At 46.4% G+C, this 16,100-nt stretch overlaps 1 protein-coding gene across 3 annotated transcripts in view; it reads right to left on the bottom strand.

The window, feature by feature from the left end:
• PHKB (phosphorylase kinase regulatory subunit beta) overlaps positions 1-16,100 on the bottom strand; it is a 205,508-nt gene that overhangs the window by 108,722 nt on the left and 80,686 nt on the right. For all 3 annotated transcript variants that reach the window (XM_014603360.3, XM_014603361.3, XM_006271202.4), the window contains one exon: positions 3,920-3,983. In XM_014603360.3, the coding sequence (XP_014458846.1) occupies positions 3,920-3,983 (64 nt within the window). The remainder of the gene's footprint in view (positions 1-3,919; positions 3,984-16,100) is intronic.

Genomic DNA, 16,100 nt, shown 5'->3' on the forward strand with positions numbered 1-16,100 from the left:
TGAAATCTAATTGTCAATTCCAACAACTGCAAGTCCTGCCATGCCACAAGCATGACAGGACATGCAATTTTGGGACTGAGGTCTAGATTCCAATTGTACCTTACTTGCTGGTGCAGGGGAAGCTGGGGCTCCATATATGGGGAAGAAGAACAATCAGCTGATTATCAATTGGTGCCAGGAACCAAACCAGTCCCCAGTTCCAGCTAATAAACAGCTCAGTGCACAGTGAGTCTAGCACTGGGCTGCACCAACCTGATGTCAGACTTCCTGTGCACCTGGAGCTATAAAACAACATGTGCCACCCCCTACATGAGGCTTATACAGCTTCCTGTGGTTTGGGAGTGCAGCATTGGGATGCCAAAGTTGGATGGCAGGCTCCCTGTACACCAGGACCATCAAAACCTCTGTGCACTGCCCAGCTGGGTGGAACATGGGGGTTTTTGACAGGTCCCCACCACACATTCAAAAGCATGATACAAATTAGTCACAAAGTTATTCCACACCATATGGGATATGTGGGATAACTTTTTAGCTTGTTTACTACATTATCATGCCTTAAATTGAGTTGCATGTGTGGCCAGTTACTATCTAAGGCATGATCAACTTGTTAATCATGTCTTAGATTGAATGCGTGTTGGGGGCCTTACTGCTAAACACTGTGCACTTTGGAATACATACCCAAAGCCAGCCAGAATCTACAGAAATTACAAAAGCTGAAGCCAAACTATTCAACATCACAAGATGCCTGCTAGGGAAAGATTCATGACAGAATCTTTAAGATGCTAGGATCTCTTAATTCCCTGTGGTGTAGTAATATATGAAAGGAACTATGATTTAGTCTTCATGGAGTCCACTGTAGCTCCCAGTACAAGAACTGTTTAAGAGTGTTGGGCTATACAAGGAAAAAGAGGAGGAGGAGGAACAGGAGATTTGCTACAGCATATTTGTCAGCTAAACTGTTTGTCTATTGATGATCTTCAGAAACTGCCTCTGCAGCTGATTTTCTACAGTATCCTGGGTCAAAACAAGGCCCTGCTTGTTTAGCTTTTGCCAATCTTCGCCATGAGGAAAAAACCTCTATTACTAAGCTAAATCTCACTGAGGCTGCTAGAAATTCTTCAAGCCAGAACCTTCTGGTTTTTCTTGTGTTCCTCCTCAGATCTGTCAGATGTTAGAAAGACAAGGGTTCTGTTCCTATGAATCTTATTACATTCCCCCCTCCCCCCCCAATTTTTGCTCACCAGGAGGATCCAATTCAAAAGTTAGATGAGCATCTTAAATAAGAATCTTAGGCTTTGATATAGGCAAGGAATACTACACTACAAACCAGCTGTGTCTCACTTTCACGTCAACAGATATATTTTTAATGCCCAATCTCTGAAGTCATCAAGGATACCCTTTTTCAATTAAGAACCCTATGGTTCACACAGTCCTTAAAGTTTTGTCTTCATTTGTTTTATGCTGGACATTCTTCTTCCCCATACATGGATATTGTCATCCAACTTTTAGCTTTTAAATTAGAACAGTGATATTTCAAGTACAGAAATCCATTATAAATTGATTAAAAACCACAGAGACCATACTCCTTTAATAAACTACAGTTTAGTAGCAGCAGTTTTAATTTAGCAACTGAACCATGGAATGTGTCACATTTTCAACAAATCAAGTTTTGGATGATTTTCAACACTAGAATAGAATTTGCAAAAAATAGTATATTACAGCTATTAATATCTGCTATTTAGAAAGGAAGGCATTTGTGTATTCTAGCAAGATATAAAGTATGAGAGAACTGAGAGGGAGAAAGCTTGCAAAAATACAATGTGGTGGGCAAGTTTAAAATTATGAAATTGTATTAAGGTTATAGCTGTGCTGCAGCACTACATTTGTCAGGAATCTATTATGGACAATCCTCCACTTCTCCATTCTGCAATTTGATCATAACTGAATCCATCATTGCCATTCAGTACCGCCTTAATTTTTTTTCAGTTACAGCATCCTCACTTCCCATTAACTGTTCATATTTCATGGCTCAAAAAGTGACAAATTTGTACTATTAATACCTTCTTGCTGTCATGAATTTAGATTATTATTTTATTTTTTAGTATAGACATGTTTGGGTATAATATATTAAAGAAATCAATATCTAAAATGTCTGAGGATATATAAAGAGCATACTGTCAGATGTAAGCTCTGAAAAAAACTGAAATCTTCCTCCATTAAAACAAATTTCAGAAGATCTAGGAAACAAACTAGACCATTTGTAAGGCTGTAATGGAAGATTCCAACATACTTGACGTTAAAAACATAAAAGACAGTAGTGGAAACACAAACATAACTTGTTTAAAGTCTTGATCAAAAACCTTGAGAGAAGCAGAAAGAAGTTGTAGATATTTCATTTTTAACTGAGTTCAAAACAGTTGGAAAGAGAACCTCAAGCTGATATCTAAGAACAGAGCTGATTTTATTAGGCTATGATACTTACCAGAAAATGTAGTGATTAATTTATCTAGGTGTTGGGTTTTTTTAGCTGAAAAGTAAACCAAATTTCCTGAATACTTTTTTATTAGGGCTGTCAATTAATTCCAGTTAATGCGTGCAACGAATGCATTAACTGGTTCTTGCAATAATTTTTTTAACGCGTTAATTGCACATGTGGTTTTGGAGCCAGTGCCTGGGCTCTGCTCTGCTGCCTCCAGGCCATCCAGTGGGACAGCACAGAGGACCACAGGGCAGTGTGCATGCGGGCTCTGGGCAGCTGCAGCAGGTGGGGGCAGGAGTGGGGGTGGAGACATGCACACAGACATATACGAGCAGCCGCAGCCTACATGCGGAGCAATGCTGCACCAGTAAATCTGTGGAGGGGGAGAGATGGGGGGAGAGGGGCAGGGTGGAGGGGCAGATTGAGGCCCCTATGGTGAGGGAGAGAGAGGGGCAGGGGCAGTCACTGGAGTGAATGGGGCCCCAGGGCAGTTAGTGGAACAGAGCTGCATGAGACTTGTCCAGAAGTGTGGGGGGAGAGGGGGCACGGCTACCTGCTGATGTGCATACCCCTGGGGGGAAGGCATGGAGGGCATGTGCCCCCTGGATTTGTGCGTGGGGTAGAGGTGGGCTGTCCACTGTGGGCTGAGGCTCTGCACCCTACTGCCTTTGCCCTGGGAGCTGCGCAACGCCATGTTGTGCCTCCCCTGCCAGGCAGGCATGGGATGCATGGCGTAGGCAGCGCATGGGTCCCAGGGCAAAGGCAGCAGGGCACAGAGCCACAGCCCACAGTGGGAAGCTTGCCCTGACCCCATGCACAAATCCAGGGGCACAGGCTCCCATGACTTTGCCGGGGGTGCGTGCAGTGGTGGGAAGCTGCACCCCTGGATGAGTCTCCCGTGGCTCCACTGCATGACCCACCCCTGCCCCACTCCCTCCCTCACTGTGGGGCCTTGATCTGCCCTCCTGCCCCTTCCCCTTCACACTCTTACCTGCTGGGTGCTGTGTGTGTCTGTGTCTGCCCCTCACTCCCAAGCCACAGCCCTCCTAGCTCTGCTGCTGCCCCTCACTCCTGACCCAAAGTACCCCACATCTTCCCAGGGTGTGTGGAGACCCCCCCCGGGCTCCAAACCCTACACGCATGTAAGCACACACACACACAGCCCCCCACACCTTCACAAATCCCCACTCCCATGCACCCACCCCACCCCAACCGTACAAAATACCTGCATAATTTTGAGTTTCTGTGCACAATTTTGAGGTTTTAGCTGTGCAATTAATATCATGATTAAGTGCAACTCATTTTTTTAATTGTACAACTAATCAGGATCAAATTTTTTAATCATTTGATTATATAGCCTTTCATTTGCAGTGAGAACAATTTGTTAAAGAATACATTTTTTAAAAATATAAAAAACAAACAAACAACAAAGATTATTACCTGATTGCCAAAAAGATTGAATCCATTAATTGCTTCTAGAGCTGCTTTTGCTAACCCAACAGAGCTGGAGAAAGGGGTAGGGGAGGGAGAAGGAAGAATAAAAAATAAGAGTATTACATTTACAGATCTGGAATTACACAGACACACACCCCTATACACACCTCCGTAAGAAAACTTAGGGTCAAATGCTAAAAAAAAAAATAATTAAAAAAACTGATGATATAGTATGTATTTTCAGAATTTTCTTCAACTTTAAAAGCCAGTGACCAGCTGGAAAAATACTTCTAGTTTCCCCCTTATTAATGGGCACCTGACACTCTATGCTTCAAGGCCCTTTTACCTTTATTAGCAGCAAGTTTATTTTTAGAACAATTTCCATGTACTTGGCTCTCAAGCAATGAACTTGACAAAATAAATCTTTGATCATTAAAACAACGAGAATATAAAGTTATTGCATCAATCTGAGGTCAAAGCAACAGCATAATTCTCATGTCAACCACAGATATAAGGTTATCTTCACATTACTTATGTGCCAGTATCCTCTAGGCCAGTGCTTCTCAACACATAGATTGCAACCCAAAAAAGTGGGTCGCAAGAGTTTTTGAAAGGGTCGCGAACAATCACAGAAAAATATGGGAAAGCATGAGTTTCCCCTTGCAGGCTGGCAGCTTTCCAGCCTGCATGGAACTGCTTGGGGCAATTGGAGGGAGGGGGTGCCGCATGCATCTGCATGCACACATGCATGTAGCCAACACACAGCCAGGCAGGGTGGTGGGAGTAGCCCTGGCAGTCAGATGCAGGTACGTCTATGGGGAATGGGGGTTGGAGGGTCAGGGATCGGGACTGTCCAGGGTGGTTGTGGGAGGGTCATGGGTGTGTGAGGGGGGTCGGGTGCCTGCCAACGCTGGTAGAAGGGCTGTGGCAGCGGGAGAAGGGGGAGGCCTGCCCTTCTAGTGGGGGAAAGGGATGGGGGGGCCCTTTGGAGGCAGTGGGGAGCTGCATGGCCAGGCTGGCAGTGCCAGGGCTGGTGCCTGTGCTCATAGGGGTGAGGGCATGGCCAGGCTGCCTGGTGCAGCACAGGAGCCCCAGCTCAGGATGTGGGGGGTACCACAGGCATCCCCTCCTCCTCCCTCCAGCTCGCATGGGGGCCAGACTCACTCTGCCGCTGTCAACATGAGCTGGAGCCACTGCTACCCACTCTAAGCCTCATCAGCTGCTCTCCTTGCAGTGAGCAGAGCACTGACCCCTCATGAGCATTGTAAGGCGAGGGTCTCAAATCAGGGGCAGCATTGTCAGCTACGGGGCTCACAGCAGGGAGAACACTGCCACTACTTCAAGCCTCATCAACTGTGGGGCTTGCAACAGCACAGTGTTCTTCCTGCTGCCCCTGCTGTGAGCCTCACAACCAATGAGTCTCCCAGTGGTGGCAGCATCCCCAGTACTGCCCCTATTGTGAGCCCCACATCTGACAAAGTTCACAATGGCAGCAGCATTCTCTCCACTGCCCCCACTGAGAACCCTGCAGTCAACAACGCTGCCCCCACTGAGAGCCCCACAGTCAAGTGTCAGCTATGAGGCTTGCAGCAGGCTCAGCGCAGTGAACACTGCTCTCACTATGAGCCCCATGAGTTTCAGAGCTTGCAGGCATGGGACCTGGTACAGGGAGTATTTGGAATCACAATCCCAGGTTCCCCCTGCATCAGAAATAAGGCATGATGGGAGCTAAAGTGTGATCCCACGATCGTACTTCCTGCCAGTCAAACTAGTGCATGTCAGGAGGTGCAAATGTAGGATCACACCTTAGAATCCATCATGCCTTTACCTGCATGTTTAGAGGGGCCCTAAGGAAAGACATTGTCCTCAGAATTATTTTGACCATAGTCTGTTTTGCAGAAAAACCGCAATTAATAAATATTAGGAAACTACACTTTATGAAATGGACAGTATTGCATCTTCTTATTACAAGAGACACAGAGGGAAGATTTGGTTGAAAAGAAAAATACAGTTGCGAGGACAACCCCTTTTTTCCTAACTTGAACAAAGTGAACATCATGGAAAAATACCTACATTACTCATAACTAGCATATTAGATGAAAAAATGAAATGGATCAAAAACTGGTACAAGTATAGACAAGCTGTATTTTTAACATTAACTGCCTGTACAGTCTATTAAACATTTTATTAATAATATTTATTTAGAACATACAGACTTATATTTTCCCTTTTTCCATCACTACACATCATCCATGTACTAAATTCCTAATTTAGAAAAATGTTTTAAAATAAAAGCTCCTTAGTAACATTTCTAATCTCAAAATTATGCATTATATTTAGCATAAATATTATTTCTGTTGGACTGTTTTCAGTACCAGAAGTACCATAAAACATGGATTTCAAACTGTATCATTCTTTTTAACCATCTGCAGTAGGTTTCTAAAACCTCCATCTTCTTTTCAGTTACACTGCCAGAAATACTGTTCATAGGATTCATGTGGGAATTAATTCTAATTGGTTAAACAAGAGAAAGCTGATTATGTTGGCTAAATTCTGCTCTGAGCAGCTGCCATCAAAGACTGGTGAAATCCCTTGGTTTTTATATCTTCTGCTGATTAGAAAGTTATTGTTACCCTGATAATGCAATGAAGTAGTAAACTAAACCCAGTACTGCTGTTGATACCATCAATTTCCTTTGTTGCAACTCTTTAAAAATAAAATTATTTTTATTCTAGCACAGCTATTTTATATAATTCATTTATATACCAGCACTTAGTTTAACTGAAATTGGCACTGTCATTTAGTTAAATCATAATGTTTCACAGGAACTGCAGGTATATTCCCAACAACATGGATACATACTACATGAAAACAAGGTAAATCCACCATTTAGATAACTAGATTAATACCATGAGTCCCTACTTCTCCTTCAAGATGAACTCCTTCAATAGAAAGGGACAGATATTTTTCAAGGGATAGAAGGCAAAAACAAAAGACTAGCAACAACTGTACAGTGGAAGAAAGAGTTGAAAGAAAAAAAAAGCAAGGATGTTCAGGCAGAGTAAGTCACCTTATTTTATCTGGATAAAGCAAAAGGGGAAACGATCCTTTGGGCACAAAACAAGACGATCCCCGAGCGAGGCAAAAGAGGGAAAGGGGCCAGGAGGCTTCCCTGGCTGACCACAGAAATCCAGGGCAGCCTAAGGGCCAAAAGGGGAGTGCACAAAAAGTGGAAACAGGGAGAGATCACCAAAGACGAATATACCTCCTCTGCTCGTGCTTGTAGGGAGGCAGTTAGATGGGCCAAAGCTACCATGGAGCTGAGGATGGCAACCCAAGTAAAAGACAACAAGAAATTGTTTTTTAGATATATAGGGAGTAAAAGGAAGACCCAGGGAGGAATAGGACCCCTGCTAAATGGGCGGAAACAATTGGTGACGGACAGGGGGGAAAAGGCTGAACTCCTCAATGAGTTCTTTGCCTCAGTGTTCCTAAGTGAGGGACACGACAAGTCTCTCACTGGGGTTGTAGAGAGGCAGCAGCAAGGCGCCATACTTCCATGCGTAGACCCTGAGATGGTGCAGAGTCACTTGGAAGAACTGGATGCCTTTAAGTCGGCAGGCCCGGATGAGCTCCATTCGAGGGTGCTGAAGGCACTGGCCGACATCATTGCAGAGCCACTGGCGGGAATATTCGAACGCTCGTGGCGCACGGGCCAAGTCCCGGAGGACTGGAAAAGGGCCAACGTGGTCCCCATTTTCAAAAAGGGGAGGAAGGAAGACTCAGGCAACTATAGACCAGTCAGTCTCACCTCCATCCTTGGCAAAGTCTTTGAAAAAATTATCAAGGCTCACATTTGCGAGAGCCCAGCAGGACAAATTATGCTGAGGGGAAACCAGCACGGGTTTGTGGCAGGCAGATCGTGCCTGACCAACCTAGTCTCTTTTTATGACCAGGTTACAAAATGCCTGGACACAGGAGGAGGGGTGGATGTCGTATACTTAGACTTCAGGAAGGCCTTCGATACGGTATCCCACCCCATACTGGTGAACAAGTTAAGAGGCTGTGACTTGGATGACTACACAGTCCGATGGGTGGCGAACTGGCTGGAGGGTCGCACCCAAAGAGTCATGGAAGATGGGTCAGTTTCGACCTGGAAGGGTGTGGACAGTGGGGTCCCGCAGGGCTCGGTCCTTGGACCGATACTCTTTAATGTCTTCATCAGTGACTTGGACGAGGGAGTGAAATGTACTCTGCCCAAGTTTGCAGATGACACAAAGCTATGGGGAGAAGTAGACACGCCGGAGGGCAGGGAACAGCTGCAAGCAGACCTGGACAGGTTGGACAAGTGGGCAGAAAACAACAGAATGCAGTTCAACAAGGAGAAATGCAAAGTGCTGCACCTAGGGAGGAAAAATGTCCAGCACACCTACAGCCTAGGAAATGACCTGCTGGGTGGCACAGAGGTGGAAAGGGATCTTGGAGTCCTAGTGGACTCCAAGATGAACATGAGTCGGCAGTGTGACGAAGCCATCAAAAAAGCCAATGGCACTTTATCATGCATCAGCAGATGCATGACGAATAGGTCCAAGGAGGTGATACTTCCCCTCTATCGGGCACTGGTCAGACCCCAGTTGGAATACTGCGCACAATTCTGGGTGCCACACTTCAAGAAGGATGTGGATAACCTAGAGAGGGTCCAGAGAAGGGCCACTCGTATGGTTAAGGGCCTGCAGACCAAGCCCTACGAGGAAAGACTAGAGAAACTGGACCTTTTCAGCCTCCGCAAGAGAAGGTTGAGAGGCGACCTTGTGGCTGCCTATAAGTTCATCATGGGGGCACAGAAGGGAATTGGTGAGTATTTATTCATCAAGGTGCCCCCGGGGGTTACAAGAAACAATGGCCACAAGCTAGCAGAGAGCAGATTTAGATTGGACATTAGGAAGAACTTCTTCACAGTTCGAGTGGCCAAGGTCTGGAACGGGCTCCCAAGGGAGGTGGTGCTGTCCCCTACCCTGGGGGTCTTCAAGAGGAGGTTAGATGAGTATCTAGCTGGGGTCATCTAGACCCAGCACTCTTTCCTGCTTATGCAGGGGGTCGGACTCAATGATCTATTGAGGTCCCTTCCGACCCTAATGTCTATGAATCTATGGGTGGTTTGAGAATGGAGAAGAAAATTTTGCACCCTCTCTAGTGACTGATTTATACACATGCTCACTTAACACTCCCAGGTAAATAGTACTGACTTTAGCTTATATCCCTTCCCCTCCCCCATCTCTCTCTCCCTCTCCCCACAAGCCTTCAGAAAATATAGCACTTTCATAAAAACTGCTTACAACTGAAAATATGAGCATTTTAATGATAAATTTCTGCTTTAATTTCTTCTGTTATGTCAGGGTGTTGTTACATGTTACCCTTGGGTTATAAGTGCTCTTAATATGGTAGTACCTACAGTACGAAAATTAGTGCTAAGCAGCCTATATGCATCTTATACCACTTTGGGCAAGATTTACCTTTCAACTGTGTTACCCAGCTTGTGTTAGAATAATGTGTAGCTGCTCTGTGAGGATAAAACGACCAATTTTCAGTCCTCCAGCATCCCAGGATGTACCATCCCCGCCTCCCACTTCCTGCTCTTTGAACAAATTTCCACCCCTCAAACTCCCCTGCCCAGGGGGTAGTCCAGGGGCGGGCAATTATTTCGAGTGGAGGGTCGCTTACTGAGTTTTGGCAAGCCATCGAGGGCTGCATGACAGGCAGCCAGGGGCAGATAAATATTAATTCTCTAAACTTTTTAGGGGCCCCGCAGGCTGGATATTATGGCCTGGCAGGCCTCATCTGGCCCGCGGGCCACATTTTGCCCACCCCTGGGGTAGTATGACACCAAGCCAGCTCCCCCTTCTGCCACCAGGGGGTGCAACCCCATGGAAGCAGGGCAAAAAGCCGCTATTACTTAGCTACCCTTATCAGCCACAGGCAACTGGAAGTAGAGAATGAGCCAAAGGAAAATGCTTTTCCCCACCCCTGTCAGCCCCACAAGGCAGCACAAACCCTCCCAACTGGCTCCCCAATTCCTTGCAAGCCAATCCCAATTCAGTAACACATTAACTTTCTTATTTTTATTCTTTTACTTTATTTCACTTCCTTGATTTTATTCTTTGGGATTTTATTTTTTTTCCCTTCTGCTTCAGTGGTTGACTTCCTTCATTTCACTACAGCCTCCATCTCCATGCTCCAGCCACTGCAACCCATATCTCATCCCACCTCCACGTAGAGCAGGCATCCTGGCTTGCCAGGATAGATTGCACATTTGAAAGAGACACCCGGCTACCTTGTGAAGAATTGCTGCAGTACAGAAGAAAAACCCTCAAGAACTGCACACCATTGGTTATGACATATTACCCCTCCCTCGAACCCATGCAGAAAATCCTCAAACACTTGCAAACCACAGTAGAAGGAGACCCTTTTCTTAAAGGGATCTTCCCAGAACCACCCATCTTAGCCTTCAAACAAGCACCAAACCTCGCTAACCTCATCACCAGAAGCAAACTTCCTACAACCCAGAACACACTGAGTGGACCCAGACCATGCCATGACAAGAAATGCAAAACCTGTCAACACATCTCCATCGCCCACACAATGGCTACACCCCACAACAGAGCCATCAGCATTCCTGCATCTTAGAGCTGCACCTCTCATCCAATGCACCAAATGCTCTGATGGAAAATACATAAAAGAGAACAAACAACAACTGTATACCAGAATGAATGCACACTGGAATTCTAAAGACAAGAATACCCAATGACCGGTGGGGGCACATTTCTCACAAGAAAACCACTCTCTCTCCAATCTCTCAGTCCTGATCCTCAACAGAAACTTACAAAACACTTCCCAGAGACGAGCCTATGAACTCTACTTCATCAACCTCCTGGATACTAAAAATCATGGACTAAATACAGACGTTGCATTTATGACACATTACAACCTGCCTGACATCTGAGTCCGCAGGTACCTCTCCACTACTTACCTCCTACATTCATCCCCCTTCTTCCCTCCCCCGCCCCACCCTGCCCCAGTCTGTCTCACCCACTGACTTCTCAATTTACTTCTTCACTGACTGCCTGTCTTGAATGCACACCAAGCTCTGGCTTCTTCACTATTCATTCCATCCAGGAAGAGCACATACCAACTGCAAGATGCTTCCTTAGCCTGATGAAAGGTATTTAAACCCAAAAGCTTGCTAAGAAATTTTTTTTTCCAACTATTTAAGTTGGTCTAATAAAAAATATCAGATTCACCCAAAGAACCTTATCTGCCTCAGTATATCAGACACTTTCCCTGATATATGCTGACTACTACTTAGAACAGGGGCGGGCAGTTATTTCGGGCGGAGAGCTGCTTACCCAGTTTTGGCAAGCTGTCGAGGGCTGCATGGGTAGCCCCACCCCTTGACAGGTGCCACGCCCCCTGGTCACCATCTTGGGACCAATGTCTCAGGGCCAGCACCGGTGGAAACGGGTTGGGCTGCACCAGCAGAAAGAGGGGGGAGCTGGCCCAGCTCCATAGAGCCCCTGCCAGCCGGGACCCTGTACTCCTGTTGCCCTGCTCTGGGCCCTGTCACCACTGGCCCTAGGACACTGGTGTGGGCCCTGTGCACCCGCTCACTCCCAGTGCCCCCCAGCTTCACATAGCCCCAACCCCCTGCTCTGCAGCAGGGAAGGAGCTGGCACTGAGGGGAAAAGCAGCCCCTCCCCTGCCCTGTGGCCCATGTTCCCTGCTGCACCTGCTTGCAGTCTTCATGGGGCTGTCCTGAGCAGGCACAGGCGGGGGCCAGGACAGAGAGGCAGCAGATGTTTGCAGCTGGCCCAGGTTCTGTGTAGCTGCTGACAGCTACAGAGCCTGGGCTGGGGCGCAGGGGCTTTGGGTGGGGGGCAAGGGGCATGAGCAGCAGGGCTGGGGGGGCAAGGGGCACAAGCAGGGCATCCTGCCATGTACCCCCTGCCCTCATTTGTTTCGAGGAGGCACTGGCAGCCCTATGTGGACTGCGAGCAGTTGCAGTGTGGGGCGCCGGGCACAGGGCAAGCATGGGGCCACTTTTCCCCCCAACACTCAGCACCAGCTTATAACCTGCCCTGCTGCCAGCCTGGCCCCACTGGATCCAGGCTCACCCGTCAGGGCTGTGCATGGCGGCAGCAGCTGCGGCCCACCCCCACTTGCCACACCCGCAGTGTTTGCTGCCGCCACCTCTGGGCTGTCCAGCATGTGAGCTCCAGGTGGGCAGCAGCAGCAAACACTGCCCGATGTAGCAAGCGGGGGGCTGCAGCTGCTGCCGCTGTGTGCAGCCCCAACGGGTGAGCCTGGAGCCGGTGCAGGGCCCAGGCTGGCAGCGGGGCAGGTTACAAACTGGTGCTGAGCGTGGGGGGACGGGGGGGGAAGCGGCTCCCCTCGCAACCCCGTGTCCGGTGCCCCACGCTGCAGTCACTCGCAGCCCGCCTGGGGCTACCTGTGCCTGCTCAGGATAGCCCCGTGGCTGCAAGTGGATGCAGCAGGGAGCATGAGCCACGGGGCGGGTGAGGGGCCGCTTTTCCCCAGGCTCCTTCCCTGCCTGAGGTCCTCCCCTGCCCTTCCCCATCCTTACCTGAGATTCCCGTGCCAGGACAGTCACATGGTCCCAGGCCAGAAGCCCCTGCTGGGCCTTCTGGCGGGGGGGGGGGGGGGGGCCGCTAGGCAGGCTTTGCTATTGCGGGAGCCCCCCCGGCTTCCCCTGGGTCCTACTGCCCCTGGTTCCTGTCATTTCTGACAGGAACCAAAGACAGAGAAACATTAGTTTTCAAAAAATTTTAGAGGCCTCGTGGGCTGGATAGAATGGCCTCGCGGGCCCCATCTGGCCCACAAGCCATATTTTACTCACTCCTGGCTTAGAATATTAATTGCACATTTTGTAGGTGATAAATACCTGAGGAAGATCCCACTGCACTCCAAAATAAGAAGGAAATTGGCCAATGCATTTTAACAATTGAAACAGCAACTCTGTCTTAAAATACTGGTTAAAACTAGACCGTATGCATTATAAAATTTTGTACTTTGAGACTGCTATTACACTGCAGACATTTGGTTGATACTTCATTGAAAAATGACTTCTTGCTTGAAAAATTAGGAGAAAGGCAACAGAAAAATGCTGCTTCCATCAAATACATCATCTGCATATTCCCCCCCCAAGTCATGTTTATACTTCATACCTTGCAAATTAATATTGAAAAAATAACATCTTACTTTGCTCTCTTGATAGGCTTAATAACAAGAATGCATGAAACTAGAACACAGGTTTAAAGAAAGTACTAAAACTATTTAAAAGGATGTCTAGACCAAACTGGTTATTATTTATTTATTTTTACCAGGGACAGACAACATGACAGAAGACTATTACCTGCACAATAAAGGGAAAAAGATCAAGAATCCTATGCTTTTCAGACTTGAAATCTAAAGATGCTGTGTTCCAGAAACATAATTTCTATCAATAGCACATATGGGAGATGTCAAAGACATCCTGCAGAGGTATTCAGCAGATGCTTGGAGAACAGCTTGATCAAATGGTTACAGGACAAATTAATTTTTCAGAAGCTCAAACATATGGGAAGGAGATCATGCTCTAATATAAACGATTACAAAAAAGTTTGCCTTTGATGTCTGCTGCTTCCCACTGGTTCAATTTCCCCCATGAAAAAAAATCCAGTAGTAAAAGTATCTGCAAGAAGAATGAAGGAACCCCATTTGGCCAACTTGACACAGGAGTAAGTAAGAGTTCTACATCTTTCCAACTAGAAGTATTACCAACTTCTACATGAACTTCTAATAAACCTTTTAGTAAGAAATAATGATACCCTGATAAGTTGCAAATCAGCATAACACCTAAAAGTAACTGAAGCAGTGGCAAATAAGGATCTGGCTTAGCTTGTTTCACCACTCAAAGTTTATCAAAAGATTCTTGGAACTAACCTAAAAAATGTAATCCTTAGTAAATATTCTAAAGATTTTTGTATCCTCTGAATCACAGACTGGAATTTTTGGTTATCACTCAAATACTTTGAACCAGACTGTATCCTGTATAAGAAGGAGCCTACATCCACTAAAGAAAGGAAATAATTTCCAATTACAAAATTAAACAAGTGTTATAAGGAAGACTGTAAGCTTTAGGGTTTAAGTGGTAGGAGTCCAGCATCAAATGCACTGAGACCTACATTTTCTTTTCGCTTCATAATCATTGCAGTGAAACATGGACAAGCAAATTATACTACAGCCTTGAGTAGCATTAAATTTTGTGAATTTTTCCTGCTATTCTTGTATGTTACTTTACCACAGCAGTTTACAATTGCCTTTTACAATTAGATTCCAGGGCACCCCACAGGTCTGAAAATTTGGCAGCAAGGGGGCAGTGACAGAATTAGTTGCCACTAGTCACAGCAATATGCTAGTGTAATTTAAGGAAGAGTGTGATCAGTCCCATATAGTGCACCCAATAAATTCCAGTGCCTGCGTAGAGAACTTTGCACGCAAGATATTGCAACACTGAAAATATTGGGAGATACAGACATAATTTAAACCTTTTTTTTGTTTGTTTAGAGATAGAGGGAAGGCTGTTAAATGACAGTAGGCAATGGTATAGATGAACAATGATGTGATATGGCATGTGTAGACTTCATACCAGGAAAGAATAAATAATGAAACAATCATATCTCAGTTTTATTCCCCACCACCACACCATTGTGTGCATAAAACTGAGTAAATATGATGAAAGGTAAATATAATGCCTTTATTTCATTGAGAAATAAGAATACATGGGGTTGATTTTAAATGCATGCAAGCACCTGAAGTCAATAACATTTCTGCATTTGATAAATATAGCATGCAATGGAAGTAATACTGTCAGGCTCTCATTATTACATAAAAAAATAACAAAGTTACACTATTTCTAAGTCCATTTTCTCTAAAATAATATTATATTTATCATCGAAAAAGCCACAGACTTAATGACTTCATAGCTAATGGAGCACAAATTTTGCTTATATATGATTTCAATTATATTTCAGGAGTACATGAATAAAAAAATAGTACGTATATTGACATTCTCATCATAAAGCAATTAGACCATGAAAGTATACATTATCTGGCAGCCTGAAATGATCTGCTTATGGGAATGCCAAGGTGTATAAGTAGTACAATCCTTGAAATGCTCTTGAAATTAAAGAACTCATATCCTGCTATTCAAAGTGACACTTTAAAGTTGGGTGGATCAACAACCTGATGCACAAAATTACTCTGGAAACCAAAAAACTAGTGACTTTCTTATCAGTCCAATGGAAAATGAGACGTACCCAAAATACTAGGGGCGCACTGATAGAGAATTTTTGGGCTGATACCAATGGCCGATTTTTAACAAGCCATAACAGCCAATACTGATCTGATTCTGATATGCAACCAGGCAGCACGGAGAATGGCATATGGCTGTTAAGTCTGTTGTGGGGTAAGGGGCAAGAGGGGAGCAGATCGAGGCACCCATGGTGAGGGAGTGAGTGGGGCTGGGGCGGAGGCAGGCGCTGCCCAGCTGGGATGGGGTGGGGTGGGGGACAGAGCCACAAGTGGCTCATCAGGTTAATGTCAAGGGAACAGCTCCCGCCACTGCACGCATCGTGGGAGGGCATGGGAGGTGTGTGCCCTCAGATCTGTGTGCAGAGTGAGGGCGGGCTGCTTCTGTGGGCTGGGGTAGCGTTGAGCTTTTCCTGGTGGGGGCTGGGCCGAGGCTGCACTCGGGGTGGACTGTGACGGTGCTGGGAGGGCGGGGCTATGGAAGGGGGGGCTGCAGTCACCCCAAAATTCATTGTAGCCCCCCCATAGTCACTGCCTGCCCCGAGCACAGCCTGGTCCAGCCCCCTGTCACGAAGAGCCCAGCACCGTCCTGGCCCCAGCCCACAGTAGCAGCCTGCACTTGCCCTGCATGCAGATCCAGGGGTGCATGCCCCCCATGCTCTCCCAGGATTCACGAAGCGGTGGGAGCTGCACTGCCCTGGGATGAACCGCTTGCAGCTCCATCTCCCATTCTGCCCCTGCAGCATCTGTCCCTACCTCAGCTGCATCCCCACTTCCTCTCTTACCGCAGGGGCTTGATCTGCCCCCCTCTACGCCCTTTCCA

Source organism: Alligator mississippiensis, chromosome 10 (genome assembly GCF_030867095.1).
Source record: "Alligator mississippiensis isolate rAllMis1 chromosome 10, rAllMis1, whole genome shotgun sequence".
NCBI classification, from domain to species: Eukaryota; Metazoa; Chordata; order Crocodylia; family Alligatoridae; genus Alligator; species Alligator mississippiensis.